Source organism: Hemicordylus capensis, chromosome 2 (assembly GCF_027244095.1).
Source record: "Hemicordylus capensis ecotype Gifberg chromosome 2, rHemCap1.1.pri, whole genome shotgun sequence".
Taxonomy (NCBI): Eukaryota; Metazoa; Chordata; class Lepidosauria; order Squamata; family Cordylidae; genus Hemicordylus; species Hemicordylus capensis.
The window spans coordinates 130,493,630-130,509,210 of NC_069658.1; the positions used below are offsets into that span (position 1 = coordinate 130,493,630).

General features: G+C 47.8%; 1 protein-coding gene across 6 annotated transcripts in view; it reads right to left on the reverse strand.

Annotated features, from left to right (window-relative positions):
- Positions 1 to 8,863: 8,863 nt before the first annotated feature.
- LOC128346400 (SUN domain-containing protein 3-like) overlaps positions 8,864 to 15,581 on the reverse strand; it is a 141,811-nt gene continuing 135,093 nt past the window's right edge. For all 6 annotated transcript variants that reach the window (XM_053299669.1, XM_053299668.1, XM_053299670.1 and 3 more), the window contains 4 exons: positions 13,854 to 13,969; positions 13,188 to 13,355; positions 10,151 to 10,240; positions 8,864 to 9,410 (listed from right to left, as the gene is read on the reverse strand). In XM_053299669.1, the coding sequence (XP_053155644.1) occupies positions 9,267 to 9,410; positions 10,151 to 10,240; positions 13,188 to 13,355; positions 13,854 to 13,969 (518 nt within the window). In that variant the 3' untranslated portion in view covers positions 8,864 to 9,266. The remainder of the gene's footprint in view (positions 9,411 to 10,150; positions 10,241 to 13,187; positions 13,356 to 13,853; positions 13,970 to 15,581) is intronic.

The following is a 15,581-nucleotide window of genomic DNA, read 5'->3' on the forward strand; positions in this document are numbered from 1 at the left end:
AAACAGTAATAATTTTGGAGAAAACAACAGGTAGCACCCTTGTTCTGCCAATTTCAAGAATTATCCTTTCTGCTTCTGTATCTGGAATCCACACAACAGGCCTGAGCAGTGCCACACATGATATAGGACCATGCTAGGGTTGCCAACTGTCCCTCATTACGCAGGATGTCCCTCATTTCAGGGATGAAATGTTGGTCTCCATAGGGACAGCATTTGTCCCTAATTTGTTCAATAGCATATAATTCAATTACATATACATCAATGATATTCAGGCTCTTGATCACCGCTACATACACCTCCCAGCCCCCACAATCTTGTGTCCCTCATTCTGGGATTTGTGTCCCTCATTCTGGCAATGAAATGTTGGCAATCCATGCCCCAGAATCCTCTGCAGTCCAAGGGGCTCTGTGGCAGGTACTGGTGAGCTCTTGGGCAGACTGACTTACATGCAAATGCTCCCTGAAGGCAAAAAGTTTTGAAATCTCTGTTTAGAATGATTACCACAGAACTAGCCAATATGCTTAGTTGTTAACCTGTCCCCGCCCCTCCCCACATCCTATCAGGTGCCATAAGAAACTGTTTTATATCCAGTTGGGCCATAGGTCTGTCTGTCTCAGTATTGTCTCTACTGACTGGGAGCAGCCACCCCACCATGGTTCAGTCAGATATTTCCGAGCCCTCTCTGGAGATGTTAGAGACTGAACTTGTGACCTGTGGATGAAAAGCAGATGCTTTTTAACTAAGGTACAGTTATTATTCCTCAATCCTGTTTTGTGTTCTTCAAGTACGTAAAACATGTTTTAAAAATCTCAACATGAGTCGGGGCGCTTTCCAGATTAGACCCTGCAATGGGATCACGGCACATCTCTGAAGTGTGCTTCCACACTTCCTGTGTTGTGACACCGCAGACCCTGTGCTGGCAGCAGGGTGCCGTTCACATTTCCTACGCCTTGTTTCAGATTTAATCACTGCGGTTTATTGATAAAACATTGTATGTCCGGCATAAAAAGGTTGCTGGGGTTTTTTTCGGGTTGTTAGTTTTCACGAGACTGCTCTCCCTGCTGGGTGCTTTGCTATTTACATTTTGAATGCGATTTGCCTGAACAGAAGCATTTTGCTGCTATTGAGCGGCTAAATCTGGAAAGCACCCTGGAGGAGAATTTTGTTCCAGAAAGGAACACTTCTAATGCACATGGAGGGAAATTTGCTGAAGGAAATGTATGCTCCAGCATTCCTCCATGCAATAGAATAGGAGACAAGTGCTGTCTGAAGTGACCCAATGACTACCCAATTTAGGCTGCAATTTTATGGGCACTTATTTGGGAGTATTTTTGGTTTTGCATCCCTGATGGTAACACCGAAAGAACCCACTATGTTCCCCTCTAGTCCTATGCACGTAGTTGTGAATAGGTCCCATTGAATTTTGCTTGTTCAGAAATCTCTCAGAGTTCAGTGGGACATATTGCCGAGTGAGTGTGCATGGGATTACAGTTTTAATGGAATGTAATCCACTGGAGGCTTGTGGTGTGTTTGCAATATCTGGCGGTCATTCTCATGACCTCACTGGAGAGGGTGGGTGGGAAGGCAGGCTCCTGCCTGTCTTCCCACACATGATCTCCTAGCCTTCCTCATTTCTGCTGCTCACCCGATACACTATTGGCGCTGCAGCAAGCAGCAGAACCAGGAGCCAAAGGAGGATGTCCTCCAGCATCCCACAATGCACTGCACCATATTCCCCCGCTGCCAGGCACTCTTGTCGCCCAGGTTTATGCTGCAGACAGCCCACACATGCACATGACCAGGAACTGAGGTAGAAGGGTGCACTCTCATGCCCTTCTACCTCAGTAATAATAGCCCAGGTGAAATAATCGGGCTCCCTGGCAGGGCAGCCCTACCCTGGTAGTGCTGTGCAAGCCTGGGTAGGGCTGCTCGTATGCATGACCTCTTGGTTTACTTAGAAATAGACAAGTTGAATATCAGGTAGAGGCAAACAACAAGCACTCCTGGCAGGCCTGCACAACATAGGGCCTGTGGGCTGCATGTGGCCCACGATACCTTTTTTCCTGGCCCGCCACTGCTGAGCCCTCCACAGAGCTGCCCCCCCCCCTGCATTTCCGGTGGCTACGGCTGCCTTCACTGGCCGAGCCCTCCATGGAGCTCACTTCCCCCTGCTTGCCTGCTGCCTCTCTCTTCACTGGCTGATCCCTCCATGGGGCTCGCTTCCTCGCCCCACCTGCTCTCCACTCTGGCAGCTCTAGCTGCCTTTGTCGCCTAAGCTGAGGAAGCTTCAACCTTCACTCCGAGCACTTCAGCTGCTGCTGGGGCAGGAGCTTCCTGGCAATGAGGGCGCATTCAGAGCACGCATGCGCCCTCATTGCCTCAGACCACGCATGCGCCCTCCTTGCCAGGAAGCTCCTGCCCCGGCAGCAGCGGAGGTGCTCGGAGTGAAGGTTGAAGCTTCCTCGGCTTGGGCGATCAAGGCAGCTAGAGCTGCCAGAGAGGAGAGCGGGTGGGGGGATGCGAGCCCCGTGGAGGGCTCGGCCGGTGAAGGCAGCCGTAGCTGCCGCAAATGCAGGCGGGGGGTGGAGGGAAGTGAGCTCTGTGGAGGGCTTGGGCAATGAGAGGAGAGGAGAGCGGGTGGGGGAAGCGAGCCCCAAGGAGGGCTTGGGTGGTGAAGGCAGCCATAGCTGCCCAAAGGCAGGCGGGTGGGCAGGGGAAAGGGCTTGGGAGGCTTCACTACTGCAATGCGCCCTGCAGATTTACAAACTTGCTGTCAATATTGTCTTGTATCTTGTTAATGAAAAGATGATTTGTGTACTGAAAGGCTGCAAGCATTCAGGCGATTTATTTCCATGAATGGGGGAGGACATTCACCACTCTGGGAGTGGCTTCTCATCCCTCACTTCCTTCCCCCTTCATATCCACCTCTTGCTTCTTCTTCTTTCCCTCACCTTCCGAAACCCTCCCACATTCAGGTCAGCCAGAGCCAGCCACCAGTCAAGCTCTCTCCTCCCCTTCCCCTGCCTTTTCTTGCGTTCCGCTCCACCCCCACTCCCACCCTGCCTCAGATCAGCTGTTGGTGCAAAGCTCAGGTGGCTCAGAAGCACCTGTGTGAGAATCCATCTGTGTCTGTGATCTGAAATTTACAGTGACTCACTCAGCCTCCCTGGACAGTGGACTCTCTTTCTGCTGCTGCTCTCAGGCAAGATAATGGGGTGGGGGGGTCCCCCAGTGGATGTATGGAGAGGGGAAGGCAAAGGAACTGGGAAGGGGGTGGGGGGAGGCAGCCAAAGCAACTTAAGTGGGCTGTTCTGTTTGCTGCTGCTCCAAAGTGGCTGAGGTTGTTGTTGTGGGTTGTTGGGAAGGGGGGCAGTTGGGGGGGGTGGTAGCCACAGCAACTTAAGTGGACTATTCTGTTTGCTGCTGCTCAAAAGAGGGTGGTGTGTTTCGTTTCTATGTCTTTGTTATTATTATTATTATTATTATTATTAAATTTAATACTGATGTGGCGCTCTCTCTCTCTCTCTCTCTCTCTCTCTCTAAATTTGTACAGCACCCCAAACTTCATCTCTGGGAGGTTGACCTCGGCCCCCAGATACCAGGTCATGGGTGTTTCTGGTCTACAGCGCTATTTGAGTTGAGCAGGCCTGTCCACTACCTCATATCAGAGAAACTGCTTGTACAGTCTTCTCTTGTCTACCACGGGTTTCCCAATCATGGTTTTGAGTACCACGACTGGGAAAACAAGACCTCCCTCACCAACCACGACTTGGGTATCCACGAATCTCACGGGTTTTCGTTGGCGTGAGAGGTGGGGAAATTTGTGGAGAGTTGGAGCGGTGTGGAGGAGTGTTGCAGAGCTATCTGAAGGTGTTTTTGAGGTCTTTTGGAGGCTGGGGGTGGGAGAGGTGAAGGTGACAGCTGCGGGAATTGGGGGCTGTAGATGTTGGAGGCAGAGGGGAGCTTCTGTGTTTGAACTGCTTGCCTGTGTCCTAACTGCTTCTGTGTCTTTTGAACTGCTTGCTGCATGGGTTGGGGGTGTTCATGGCTTCTGTGTCCTAACTGCTGCTTTTGAACTGTTGTGGGGCTGATGGCTGCTGTGTCTTCACAGCTTTTTGGAGGTGTTGGTGTGTTGGAGTTGCAGTCGAGCAAAGAGAGATTGGGAGAGGTGAAGGTGAGAGCTGTGGAAATTGGGGGCTGAAAATGTGGGGGGCTGTATGGCTGCTGTGTTTTCACTGCTGCTTTTGCACAGTTTGCTGCTGGTGGGAGCCTGCATGGGTTGTGGGGCTGCATGGCTGCCATTTCTTCACTGCTGCTTTTGCACTGCTTTTTAGGGAAAGGTAGAGAAGCAGAGGTGAGAGAGGTACAGTGTTGAAAAATGGGTCCAAAGCATGCAGGCAAGGGAAAGGAAGAAGCTTTGACTAAGTGGGCAAGGAATGTGATATCCCTGGAGGACAAGATCAAAGTCTTGGACTGCCTGAGGGAGGGCCAGAGCAACAGCATGGTTGGGAGATTGTTTGGGGTCAATGAATCGACCATCCGCAGCATAAAGAAAAACAAGGATGCCATCAGAGGCAGTGTTGCCAGTGAGACCCAGTCCTCCCTGAGAGTCTCCTACATGCCACAGGACCCAAATGTCAAGAAAATGGAGAAGGCCCTGAACATATGGATGGAGGACCAGGCGCAGAAGGAGGTTCTTCTCAGCACCCGCCTGATCATGACAAAGGCACGGGGGAATCTACTGGCACCTGGTGGAGAGTTCTGGAGAGGGAGACCCCGAGAAGTTTCAAGCCAGCAAGGGCTAGTTTGAAGACTTCAAGAAGTGTTTCAGCCTGCACAACGTGAAGCTTGTTGGGGAGATTGCCTCTGCAGACCATGAGGCTGCAGCTGCTTTTCCTGCTGAGCTGAAGAGGCTGATAGAGGAGAAAGGCTATGTGCCAGACTAGGTATTCAATGTGGACGAGACTGGACTCTTCTGGAAGAGGACGCCTAACTGCACCTTCCTCACCAAGGAGGAGAGAAGAGGTCCAGGATTCAAGGCCACAAAGGACACAGGCTGACCCTTCTCTTCTGTGCAAACACCTCAGGTGGCCTCATGATCCAACAATCTATGGGCACTGAAGGGCAAGAACATGAACTACTTCCCTGTGTTCTGGGCTGCGAATCTGAAGGCTTGGGTAACGTGCTCCAATTTCATGTCGTGGTTCATGTCATGGACTGCTTTGTGCATGAGGCTGAGTGCTACCTGAGAGACAATAACCTGGCCTTCAAGGCGCTGCTGCTCTTGGACAATGCCCCAGGGCATCCTCCGGACCTGCTGCTTGCCCACCCCCATGTGGAAGTGGTGTTCATGCCTCTGACCACCACATCCCTCATCCAGCCTATGGACCAAGGCATAATCCAGGCTTTCAAGAGCTATTACACCAGGCGGAACTTCGAGCACATAGCCGACCTGATGGATGCGGACCCCAACCTGACTCTTAAGGAAGCCTGAAAGAGCTAGAACATCACCCATGCCTTGACCATCATCAAGCAGGTGACGGATGAGGTCAGGAGCAGCACCCCGAATGCCTGCTGGAGGAAGGTGTGGAAGGAAGCTGTGAGGGGCAACACTTCTGTGCCAGCTGTGGAGGAAGAGGTCGGGAGGATTGTGGCTTGTGCCATGCGACTTGGTGGCGAGGGGTTTGAGAATGAGCCGGAGGAAGTTGGTGAGCTCCTGGAGTCACACTCTGAGGAGCTCACAGAGCAAGACCTCGGGACCCTGATCAAATCCTCCAGTGATCAGGAGGAAGCGAAGAGGAGGAAGGCAGCAGGGCTACCAACAAGTTGACACTGGAGAAGGTCAACCAGTTCCTGAAGCATGCCTCGAGCTGGAAGATGAGGCAGCGCAGCCTGGCATTCAGGCAGGGACTGAATGACCTGGTCCGGCCCTAGGCAGAATAACATGACACAGCTGACTCTCCTGAGCTTCTTCAAGAGAGCGCAGCCTGGCAGTTTGGAGCAGCCTGGCACTTCAGGGAGCACCTGTGAAGTGCCTGCAACAGAGGGTGCGTCGTCATCACGTGCTTGTACCCCCTCTTCCCCTTAAAATCCCCCTCCCCACCCCTCCCACAGCTCCTTTCCTCCCACCATGTTATTATTATTATTGTTTACGCAGTCAGACAGGTGTTATTGACTGGTTTGTTTTATCCAGACATTGAGTCCTTCCCAAGGACCTGGGACGGCTGAATTTTATTATCAGTGTTGTTGCTGTTATTATTATAGATATCGTCGCAGAATGTAGGCTGTTCCCAGTAAAGTTGCTTTTTGTAATTGGCTGATGGTGATTTCTGTGGCCCCTATGGTGTTGAGGTGCTCTCCAAGTTGTTTTGGAATTGCACCTAGGACACCAATTACTACTGGGATTATTTTGGTCTTTTTCTGCCACAGCCGTTCATTTTCAATTTGTAGATCTTTGTATTTGGTGATTTCTTCTATTTCTTTTTCTTCTATTCTGCTGTTCCCTAGTATTGCTATGTCAATTAATTTAACTTGTTTTTCTTTCTTCTTGGCTACAGTTATGGTCTATTGTGTGGCAGATGTTTGTCTGTTTGCAGTCAGAAGTCCCATAATATTTTTACATCTTCATTTTCTACAACCTTTTCGATTTTATGGTCCCCACCAATGTTTGGCTACAGGTAGCTTGTATTTTTTGCAGATGTTCCAGCGTATCTTCCCTGCTACCTTGTCATGCCTTTGTTTGTAGTCAGTCTGTGCAATCTTTTTACCAGCTGATTAGGTGGTCCACTGTTTCATCTGCTTCTTTACAAAGGCGGCACTTGCTGTTTGTTGTGGATTTTTCGACTTTGGCTCTTATTGCATTTGTTCTTAGTGCCTGTTCTTGTGCAGCCAGTATTAAACCCTCTGTTTCGTTCTTCAAGTTGCCATTCTTAAGCCATTGCCAGGTCTTAGTGATGTCTGATTTTCCACTTAGATTGTGCAAATATTGACCATGCAGTGGCTTATTTTTCCATTTTTCTGCTCACTTCTTGACTAGTTCTTTCTTGTAGGCCTGCTTTGTTTCATTGGTGTTGAATAGTTGCTTGTTATTGACCATTTGAAGTGCATCTTCTTCACTGTCCTTGATATATTCTGCAAGGCCTCTTTTCTCCTCCTCTACTGTTTGATGGACTTGCAGCATTCCTCTTCCACCTGAGCTGCGAGGGAGGTATAGCCTATCTACATCACTGCGGGGGTGCAGAGCGTGATTGATGGTCATTATTTTCCTGGTCTTACAATTATTATTATTATTATCATTATTATTATTATTTTGTCCCTCCTATCCACAGGCTCAGACTGGGCCACAGTGCATATTCCTGGTGTGCCCTACCTGCGGGGCACCCCTGTGCCCCGCCACGCTTGACAGCAGTGAATACTCCCACCCTTAAGCACCCATTCTGCTCAAAACCCAGCGCCCTCCCCACATACATTCCACTGCCCTCTCAATGCCCCCATTCTGGCCCTGCCTACCCCTCCTCCTCAGCATCCTGACCATCTGCATGGCTGTCAGGTAGGAAAGGTTTCTCAATAAGATTTCTTGTGTTCTGCTGACGCATGGTGATTCTAAAGTGCATTGGAGAGGTTTGTGGGGGGTTTCAGGGATTTCTGAGGGGCTCAATCTGCTTATTCCACTTGGTGACTCTTGGCAACCCTTGCTGACTTGTGATTTTAAAGTGCATTGGAGAGGTGGTGGGTTTTTTTTGGGGGGGGGGGTCCCAGGGATTTCCAAGGGGCTCAATCTTCTCATTCCTGTTGAGTTTTGGTGATTTTAGGGTTTTAAAACAGCAACCCCTGCCCTTTTCTGTGATCTCGTGGTTACGGTTCCCCTACCCACTCTTTCCCCATTGACTATAATGCCTCGCCAACCACGAATTTGCCAACCACAAGGTTTTCGTGGAACAGAACCCTTGTGGTTGGCGAGGGACAACTGTACACCATAAGGCACTTCTAGCTCTCAGCTTCTCATTCTGTCCTTATCTGTCCACAAACTGAAGTTGCTTTACAACTGCACCATATATCAGTCCCACCCCTCAGCTTGGGGGCACACTTTAACACATTCTAATGTCTTTCTACCTTTCAGAGAAATCTCCCATTAAAGAAGCAACAATGGACTGTTACAGAACCTGGACTCATCTGTCAAATCCCAGATCTCACCAGGCATTGCCTCAAGGCAAAACCACACTGACAGGACCATTCACCACAGCAATCAAACACTAATCTTGCAACATCCCTCCCCCCCACTTATGGTTTTCATACAATAGTTTTATTGGTCTACATTCAGACTAACAGTTGCATTCAGGGAATACTTCTACACACACATGGAGGGAGTGGTAATTTTTGGCACTCTTCTCTCTGCACCTGCCTGTATATCCCCCAAATACCCTCATGATCCCCTAAGGGCCAAACATTGCTCTTCCCCTCCATGCACTTATGGAAACATCCCCCATACACAAATCTTAGTTGGATATGGTAACAGTGAATATCTGGTCAGGAATTCAGAGGTCTTGTCCCCTGTCCCCAGAGTTCATCAGGGGGATCAAGTGGCCAGCGATGGTTAGCCTAGAAGATCTTCTTGGCTATCCTGCTCAGCAAACTTAGTGACAGGCAGTTTGGATGCACAGTTTTAGTGCACACAACTGGCATGAAAAAATAAAATAAAGAAAAGTCCTATCCATCTCAAACAGAAGAGCAGAAACATTCTGGAACACAGCCACAAGCACAGCATGCATTCATTGCAATGGCAGGCAGCTGTTAAAATGACAACTTCATTGTAGACGTCAGAGGCACAGATGGCATACGGTGCATTTGCCTCTACACACCTCAGTCTGGACAGAAATCTTTATTGGGTGCTCACTGACATTCACCCACCCACCCTGAGGACAGGATCAAAAATATCCATTTGACTAAGATCAGTTTCCCAATATCATGACTTTGCACTGATCTAATTGAAAGTTCACCTGCCATTCTCTTCTTCATCCTCTGTTTCCTGGGCAGACCTCAGAGAGGTCTTCACGTGATCAAAATCTGTAGGCTTGAAATGTCTTGGCATAATTATGACTCCTCCCTTCCTCCCCATCCATACTCCCCCCTCCCCACTTCCCTCCCCCAGGAAAAAGCAGTGCTTCATGTGCTCTTTCAGTTTGCTCAGTATGATGGGTGTTGATATTGCTGTTTTCCTGTATGCCTTTATTTCCTCCCTGTTTTCCTTTATTCACCTTGGAAGAGGTTCACACCCTGCCTTGATTCAAAGGGTCCACCAGGTTGGCCATCTTCCCATGCACCCTGACTCGATAAATGCAGGTAAACTCTGGGTTGCCCCAGTTACTCTTCACCTTGAACTTTATGTACAGAAAGGGTTTTGAATGTTCATTCTGAAATATAAGGAAAATAATAACAAAACAAATGGAAATTGGTGTCATTTCCCTTTGCTTCGATAGTACTGCAGACATACAATAGATTTAAAAACATTCATAATTACTACTCGTAAACTGTAGCTTAACTGATCCCCTACAGCAGTCATTTTGAAACTACATGGTCCAGTGAAGGCTTCTTGGAAACTTATCAGAGTCTCTTCAATAGAACAAGTCAGTAAGGATGGATTAGCTTCCTTGAAAGACAACTTTCCCATCACTACTATTGTTGCCTTGGAGTGTGGAGTTCCAAGGAAGCACTGGATGTGTTCTGGGGTGATGTGTTTTTAAGCTCCCCCCCCCACCCCTTTATATTGCCTTTTGGAGATCCTCTCACACATCTTTTTGCTGGACTAGGGTACTAACCTAGCACATGAGCAGATGCTGGCTGGGAGAGCATTCCAAAGATATTGCATATTCAGGATGCCTCTCCACAGAAAAGGCAATGCAGTATTCCCAACGGAACCCAGTGCTATCAGGCTTCTACCATACAGTGAGTTGAGGGATCTCTGTGAAGCTCAGAGACCCCAAGCAGTCAGCATTAAATCCCAGTCCATTGCATTACAGGGCCAAATTAAAAGAACCATGATGAGTAAGAGGAACAACTTGCCCTTGCATCACAGAGCTGTAACGTCTAAAGCCTCTTTCAGGGCAGCCTATCTAAACCGGCTTCTACACAGACATGATTCAGAGGAGGGTACCTTCAACTGGTATGTCTGAATGGCTTCTTTCTCAATGTCATACATGAATGTTCCCAGTAGAGCTTCTTGTTCTGTTGCATCATCTATCCCCTAGAATTGAAGGGGAGGTAGCTGGAATCAATGACTATTCACAGAGTTTTCAGCAAAATGCAGCATGCAGAACACTGCACCAGAGGGCCTAAGCAGAACCAAGTAAGCAGTTCTTCATGCACAGGAGATTAGCACAGAGTCAGCGTCAACTGCACCCGGGGTAGAAGCCAAGGACATAGATCAACAGGGTCTTGAATATACATGTGGGGAAATGGCAGACAGAAGGGTAGCAAGATAAGGAAGCTGGCAACCTGGGAGGCTGCACACAGACTAGGATAGGAGGGTAGAGACTCCTAGGCAGAGCCTTGAGAGCCAAATAGACAAGCAGGGGCGTTCCAAGGTTGGAGTGGGCTCGGAGACGGGATTTTAAAATGGGCCCCTCTCTGCCTTCCTCTCCTTCACCTTCTACTAGGTGCAGAACAGATCTTAGTACACAGGGAGCCACTGGGGCAAAGACAAAAGTGGCTGCCCTGCCCCACTTTAATATATGATTTTTGTATGCTACTAAAAAATAGTGAGCCTGCATGGAATTGATTCAACGCCTAGCCCACTCAGTGATCTGCATTTGAGTCGTCCTCTTGATGGAAGGTGATGAACACTAATAGGCCATTTTTCTAGAAGAACACTAGACCCATGCAGTATTTCTGACACATGGTTTCTTGAGGGCACAAACAGCAACTGCACTCACAAGAACATAATAATACTAAACAAGTATATTTATGCAAATATTCATTAGCGGAAACATTAGAATACTGTGGAGGGCTTTCTCTATAAAGTTGTGCTAACTGTCTTGCCCATTTACACATTGTATGAGGTCCCAGTTAGGAACATGGGAAGCTGCCTGAGTCATACCATGGGTTCATCTTGCTCAGAACTGTCTCCACTGACTGGCAGCAGTTATCCAGAATTTCAGGGGCCCTATCCCAAACCTATCTGACAATGCCATGGATTGAACCTGGGACCCCCCTTCTGCATACAAAACATGTGCTCTTTGACAGAACTAGAGCCCCATGATCCCCAACAGACAAACTTATACTACAGTTAACACAGATTAAGGATCCAAACAGAAAACACAGAACACTGGAAAGCAGAACTGCACAAACACCTAGTTAAAGGGAGCCATGCTGGTAATGAACACCAAGGCTGAAAGCTAAGCAATTAGCACAAGGGCAGCCATGGTAGAGATGCGGTGTTGTTGTTTTTTAACTTGCTCTTGTTAAATTAGTGGGAATCATCCGTTTTCTGATGCCAATCTACCCAGTGCCTGCGTCTGCTTTAACATGCCACAGGGCTCTTTGTCTGCTCTTTGCCCCTCTGCTCTGATTCTCACCCTGTGCTGCTGCTCTCCTGCTTTGGATGTCAGCCAGCCCTCAGCACCAGCCCTCCACCTATTTTCTTCCATCCATGTGCAGAATGAGTTTTGTTTTGGGCAGCAGTATCAAGGCACTGTGTGCAAATGTTGTCTGCCATTATAGATACAAGTGTACAAACACACACATATCCACAAATATGAAAGAAAAAGTGGATTTCACAGTTTTTTCCTTTCTTCCACTTCACATTTGCATGTGTATCTCAACCAACTGATAGGGAACAGATTCAGTCCTGAACAAAAAAATATCTTGAGTTCATCCCAGTGAACACAGTAAGTGTACGTAGGATTCCATAGGTGCCCCTATGAAAAAACACTATTGTATGGGGGTGTGTGTGTGTGTTTTAGTTAATGCCAGCCAACTCCAGTACTTGTTTCATAGCTAAAATAAGGAGTTTAGTCTCCTTTGTCTCCTGCACTCAGTACCCCACTTAGTTAAAAGCCAGTGTGGTGTACTGGTTAGAGTGGGATGAGAACTGGGGAGAATTGGGTTCAAATCCTTCCATACTCAGCCAGGAAGCTCAGGGGATAAACTTAAACTAGATACTCTCTCTCATCCTAACCCACCTCACATGGTAGCTGTAAGAATAAAAGTAGGAAGAAAGAATCATACAAACACTACCCTGAGCTATGGCAAACAGAAAGAGAAGTCACCCACCAGCAATCAGTTTAGACAATCTCTCTCTCTCTCTCTCCTAATTTGATTTCAAACCAGACAACAGAATGGAATACATGGAGTCATCCCAGTTTCTTGGGATTTAAGTAGTAAGCAGTTCAGGGGCAGGAGAGAAAGGCAGCTTAAAAAACAAAACAAAACCCATCATCAAGTGATTTGCAAAGTGTTCTTCACTGAGTCCTAAGTGAGGCTCCCCGATTAGTTGTTTATTGGGCCAGTATGAAGCTTCAGACAAAGCTGAATGATCTGCACAGCCCCCCTGGCAATATGCACATTGCCCTGCACCAGTGAGGCACTCTAGGGAAAATGGAGCCCTCCTGAGCCCTGCACTATCTTGGAAGGTGTGCACAGAGTACTGGGAAGTGTAACCTTTCCCAGCGCTTTCCCCACAGAGCTTAAGAGAGGGCTTTCCGACTTTCTTAAAGGGCTCTCCCTGCACTGAGAAAAGTGCAGGTCAGTGCAGTGGGACATGGCTCTCACCAGGGCCGGACTGGGGGCACTCAGGGGGCGGTGGAATGTATGTAGGGAGGGCGCCGGGTTTTGAGCAGAATGGGTAATTAAAGGTGGGAGTATTCAGTGCTGCTGAGTGCGGCAGGGCACAGGGGAGCCCCGTGGATGGGGTGCACCGGAAATATGCCCTGTGGGCCAGTCTGAACCTAGCTCTCACACTGAAAGGTGGTGTTTTTTTGTTGGGTTTTTTTTTGCTCCAGTTTGAGTAATGGCTGATCCTAACAGTATGGCTACTGCTAGTTCCATTAACCAGTAAACCATCAGGGGAAGCATTCTACACATCTGGACTGTGGGGAAGTGCTGAATGGCCTTTCTACTTCCCCAAATTAGAGCTTTCTAGAGATACCCTTTGTATACACAACTGCAACGCTGAATTAAAAGTCAATACTCACATAAACCGAGAAGTCCTTCATGGCACTACTGACTCCTCCAGAAGGTGAGATTGTTTTGGAGATGTGCTGGACTGTAACAGCTACTGGCTGGATTCTTTCTGGCAGTTTAACTACTACATGGCCTTCAGATCCTTGGAAAGCCCAGCAGTTTCCAGGGTAAACATCTGGCTAGAAACAGTAAGCAGCCCAAGTTAACAAAATGTTGTCCCAAATCTTAGACTTTGCACTACATATTCAATACAGATATTGCCCCAAGTTGGCTGATATAGATATATCTTAGTTGGCTTCTGCAGCTGAGTACAGTACAGCTGACCATTGGTAATCCATTTGGTGTTTGACATCTTGTAGAGCCCACTATGAGGACAGCAAGGTTTTGTAGAATTATATGTGTATTTCCCACAGACAGTCTATGGTAATGTGAAGCACGATCTGGGCTTTAATTACCTACGTGACATTTGGATCGTGGGAGTGGATGCTAAGAAGTGCAATGTTCTGTGGGTGCACCTCCAAATGGGGGCAAAAATGTGGCTTTTAAAGAAACCATTAAAGGAGGCCATAGAAGAGAATTTGAGAAATAAATAAATTTAGAGATGGGCAGCAGAGTAATATTACTACTATGGTAAACATTTTTAGTACCTGTGATAGAATACAGGTGTTCTACAGTACCTGTAGGATAGTATCAGGGGGCTTTGCTGAAGACATGAACCATGAACTAAACCAGCAATTATACGCATTCTCAGGTTCATAAGTCTTAGATGACCTGTCTGTATCAATGGTGGCTCCTAGAATTTAAAAAGAGGAAGAAGAAACTAGATTAACAGAAATAGCAAGCTCTGTTAATGAGAAAATTGCTGGAAATGTCACATCGAATCTATATATCCACAGTTTCCCAATGACAAAACTGTTTCTTGGAGAGTGAATTGCTGAACCTGGAGGTGAAAATGGAAGAGGGTTCCCTTCCCCTTCAGGCCAAAAACTAGCAGCATTCATTTATCTCTTTGCGGATAGCGTGGCAAAATGTCCAGTGTTGAACTCTATGCTTTGCCTCTCCAGAGAGACCTGGTAAAGACCAAAATCCTGGAAAGCCATTGCTAGTCAGTGGGGACTGTCCTGCTGCACTAGATGGTTCCCATAGTCTGATTCGGAATGAGGTATCTTCATATGTTTTTGATAGACCTACCACTCTGCCACACATGGCCCCAGTTTCTGACAGGCTGCAGCAGAAGCCTCTTGTTCCATCTCCCCCCTCTGTGATGCCCTTTCCCTCAATTATTGTTTATCCTGTTGGGCGGGGCGGGGGGTGGTGGAGTTGTCTGAAGAAACAGTAAGTTCTTGGTGGGGAAAGAGAGAGAGCAAGGGGGCTGAAAGGTGCTGCAGAAGGCTGCTAGGAAACAGGACTGTATGTGATGGCAACAGTGAAACCCCAAGAACACGTGTACTGAATGTGTTCTCAGGCACCATTGCTGGCTTTGGCGTCCAGAGGAAGGGGACCTCCTTCTATACATGTCACACCCTAGAAAGGCTTATATATGAGCCAAGCCTAATATTACCAAATGGCCTCTCAGCTCTCCTGGAGCCTTCCGTTTTCTACACAAGGCCTGATGGGCAGTTGACAGGAATAACTGAGAGTGGAGATACACATATGGTCCTAAATCCATTTGCTGAGGTGAAAAAAGGTTTAGGCAGTAGGGGCGTTTATAGGGAAGAACTAACAGGTGGTGGAAAAGCCCACCCCTGGTCCACTAAGGCCACTTTCCCCCACCCCCATTTATAGGGAAGAACCAACAGGTGAGGGGAGAGAGGATTCCCATTCCCATTAATTAAACATTTCCTTCACAGACATCAAATTCTCCCCTGCAAAATTCGTGTTCCTCAGCTCTAGTTCCAGCCCATGTGATTCTGTTGCCTGCATCCTTCCTTTTCTCCTATTAAAATCACATACACAATTCCTTTCTTCTTTCAGATCTGTCCCCTCCCTCCCTCCCTGTTCTTTTGAGAAAGAAAGAGGGAAAGCAACATGGTGCTATTTCACCTTCCTTCCTCTGCAGACCATTCATGGGGATGGTGCTGTGTGAGTTGCTGTGCCATCCCTGAGAACTGGCCCATAATCTGCCGCCTGAAGATTGTGGATCAGTTCACCTGAAGTGGCCAGCCTCATCTTGCTTCATGGTAGGGCTGGCCCTGCCCAACTCCTCGATTAGCAGCATGAGAAGTACCTTCTGTTTGCCTCATAACTTTTGGTACAACCCATAGTATGCTAAAATACTTGACAATTCAGTAAAATTTGAGTCACAGGAAATCGCTTACACAACTCAGTCAGAAGAACATAAGAACAGCCTTGCTGGATCAGGCCCAAGGCCTATCTAGTCCAGCATCCTGTTTCACACAGTGGCC